Source organism: Morus notabilis, unplaced genomic scaffold (genome assembly GCF_000414095.1).
Source record: "Morus notabilis unplaced genomic scaffold, ASM41409v2 Scaffold345, whole genome shotgun sequence".
In the NCBI taxonomy this organism is placed as follows: domain Eukaryota; kingdom Viridiplantae; phylum Streptophyta; class Magnoliopsida; order Rosales; family Moraceae; genus Morus; species Morus notabilis.
The window spans coordinates 171109-173067 of record NW_010356869.1 but is presented as its reverse complement, the minus strand read 5'-3'; the positions used below and the strand labels follow the sequence as shown (position 1 = coordinate 173067).

The following is a 1959-nucleotide window of genomic DNA, read 5'->3' as shown; positions in this document are numbered from 1 at the left end:
ACACACACACAAAGAAGAAAGATAAAAAGAGAGAGAAGAAGAAGAAGCTGAAGTACCCGTGCAAAGTGCCCGGAAATTTTCTGCTGTCCTGGGTACCACATCTGCAAAAAGCTGTACATTTCAAAAGAGAAAATATTTTATCTGCGTCCTCAAAATAAAATGCAAACTTAAAGTATCATACTACAAAACAACAGAATAACAAAAGCTCAAATAAACTGGAGAAGCCACTTAAAAGTATCATACTACAAAACAACAGAATAACAAAAGCTCAAATAAACTAGAGAAGCCACTTGTTCGTATTTCACCTCGATGACGATTCTTTCTGCGGGATCCCCATTGATCGAAACATCTAGGAATACACACAGGTTTTTCTTCTTGCTCATAGCTACTCCTAAAAAAACGTCAGTAAAAAGAATATAAGCACATCATCCTGTCCAGAGCAAACTGAGAAACTACAAGGCGTAACAGTAATTCTGCAAATTGTTTGCTTTTAAAGAAAAAATAACATAAGAAGTAGAGCTGAATTAAATGCTTGAGTGCACCATCTATCATGAAATACCAAAACATATTAAAAAAAGGCAACTTTTATGGTAGAATCCCTAAAAAAAACCCACCAGTGGAACCCCATTTTAACCGTTGGATTAATTTGTCAATGGTCAAATCTGTGTAAGTCCGTATTAAAAATTTACAGCGTAGCACATAAAACTGCTCCGGCTGCAAATCTGACTGTTGAAAAATTAATCCAAGGTTAAAAGTAGGGTTCACCGGTCGAGGTTTTTTTTGGAGACTCAAATGCCTTAAAAATAAACCTAAAAACACATGTTAGATCAAAATGATTGACAAAAGGTAGTTTTCAGTTACTGATTACACAGAAAAGCCCCTACTCTGCTAACCAAACTCAAATTTGCAATCGGAGCTACCTCCAAAAGCTACAAAATCAAAACTTTTTTCCTCGACAACAACAACTTCACAATTTTTCTTTTTCTTTTCTTTTCTTCTTGATCCAAGACGTACTTCCACAAAAAAAAAAAAAAAAAAAAAAAAAAAAAAACATAATTTAACTCTAAACTCTAACTGCCCAAGTTAGGATCAACATTGATAACTTAAAACTCTACTCCAATCACATCTTTAGTATCTCACAGAGTGATTGAGCACTTTTTACGGGATTTACCCAATTTCACAAAACCCTAAACCCTAGTGACTCGGTCGATACCCGAACCCACAGAATCATAAGCCCTAACGTCTCGCTCGACCAGAAAATCGGGTCGCTAAAATTTGTCCCTACTGAAAACATCAATTTCATGAAAAAAAGAACATAGAAAGTAGGAAATTAGAGAGAGAAACTGAGATCGAAAATCGTGGAAATGGAAAGCGAAAAGAAGTGGACGAAAAGGAACGAAATTTGGGATTAAATGGAGAGTAGAGGAGCACCTTGGTTGGTTGAGCGTGACACGGACTGAGTGAGCTCAGATCAGAACTCAGAGACGGAAATAGTGGCAGCGAAAAGCAGGAGTGGCAACCGTGAATAAGAACTTGAGACTTAAGAGGGCTGGCTCTCGCTAATTTTTTTCTTTTCACACAAGTTATTTTTGGAAAAAAATGGAGGATTTATGTCGAGAATAAATCTAGACCTTTATTCTCTATAAATATCTTTTTAATAATATAATTATTTGATTAAAAAAGTGATTAATTAAGAGTAAAGGATTATTTTTTTAGGGGAAAAAAGAAATAAGTTTCATTTTTATTTTATTAAAATTTGGTTCTGCTTTATTTCAAAAAAAAAAAAAAAAAAAACAGAGAGATGTTCTGCTTTATGATCACGTCGTTTTTCTATAATTGTCTTTTTTTGGTTCCATCCGTTTGGATGTCGTTTGTGACATGACCGTGGAATCACGTTTTTTTTTTTTTTTCAATGATTAATTACGGTAATAATTTTGCAAATAATAAGTTTCATTTTAG

General features: G+C 34.2%; 1 protein-coding gene across 2 annotated transcripts in view; it reads right to left on the bottom strand.

Moving 5' to 3' along the window:
- Window positions 1–1584, bottom strand: part of LOC112090834 (peptidyl-prolyl cis-trans isomerase CYP63) — a 5532-nt gene extending 3948 nt beyond the window's left edge. Inside the window, exons 1-3 of one of the 2 annotated variants that reach the window (XM_024163089.1) lie at window positions 1432–1584; window positions 306–391; window positions 57–111 (exon numbers count right to left, since the gene is read on the bottom strand). In XM_024163089.1, coding sequence (XP_024018857.1) covers window positions 57–111; window positions 306–383 — 133 coding nt within the window. In that variant the 5' untranslated portion in view covers window positions 384–391; window positions 1432–1584. The remainder of the gene's footprint in view (window positions 1–56; window positions 112–305; window positions 392–1431) is intronic. The other variant, XM_024163091.1, reaches the window with a different exon arrangement.
- Between the last annotated feature and the right edge of the window lie 375 nt (window positions 1585–1959).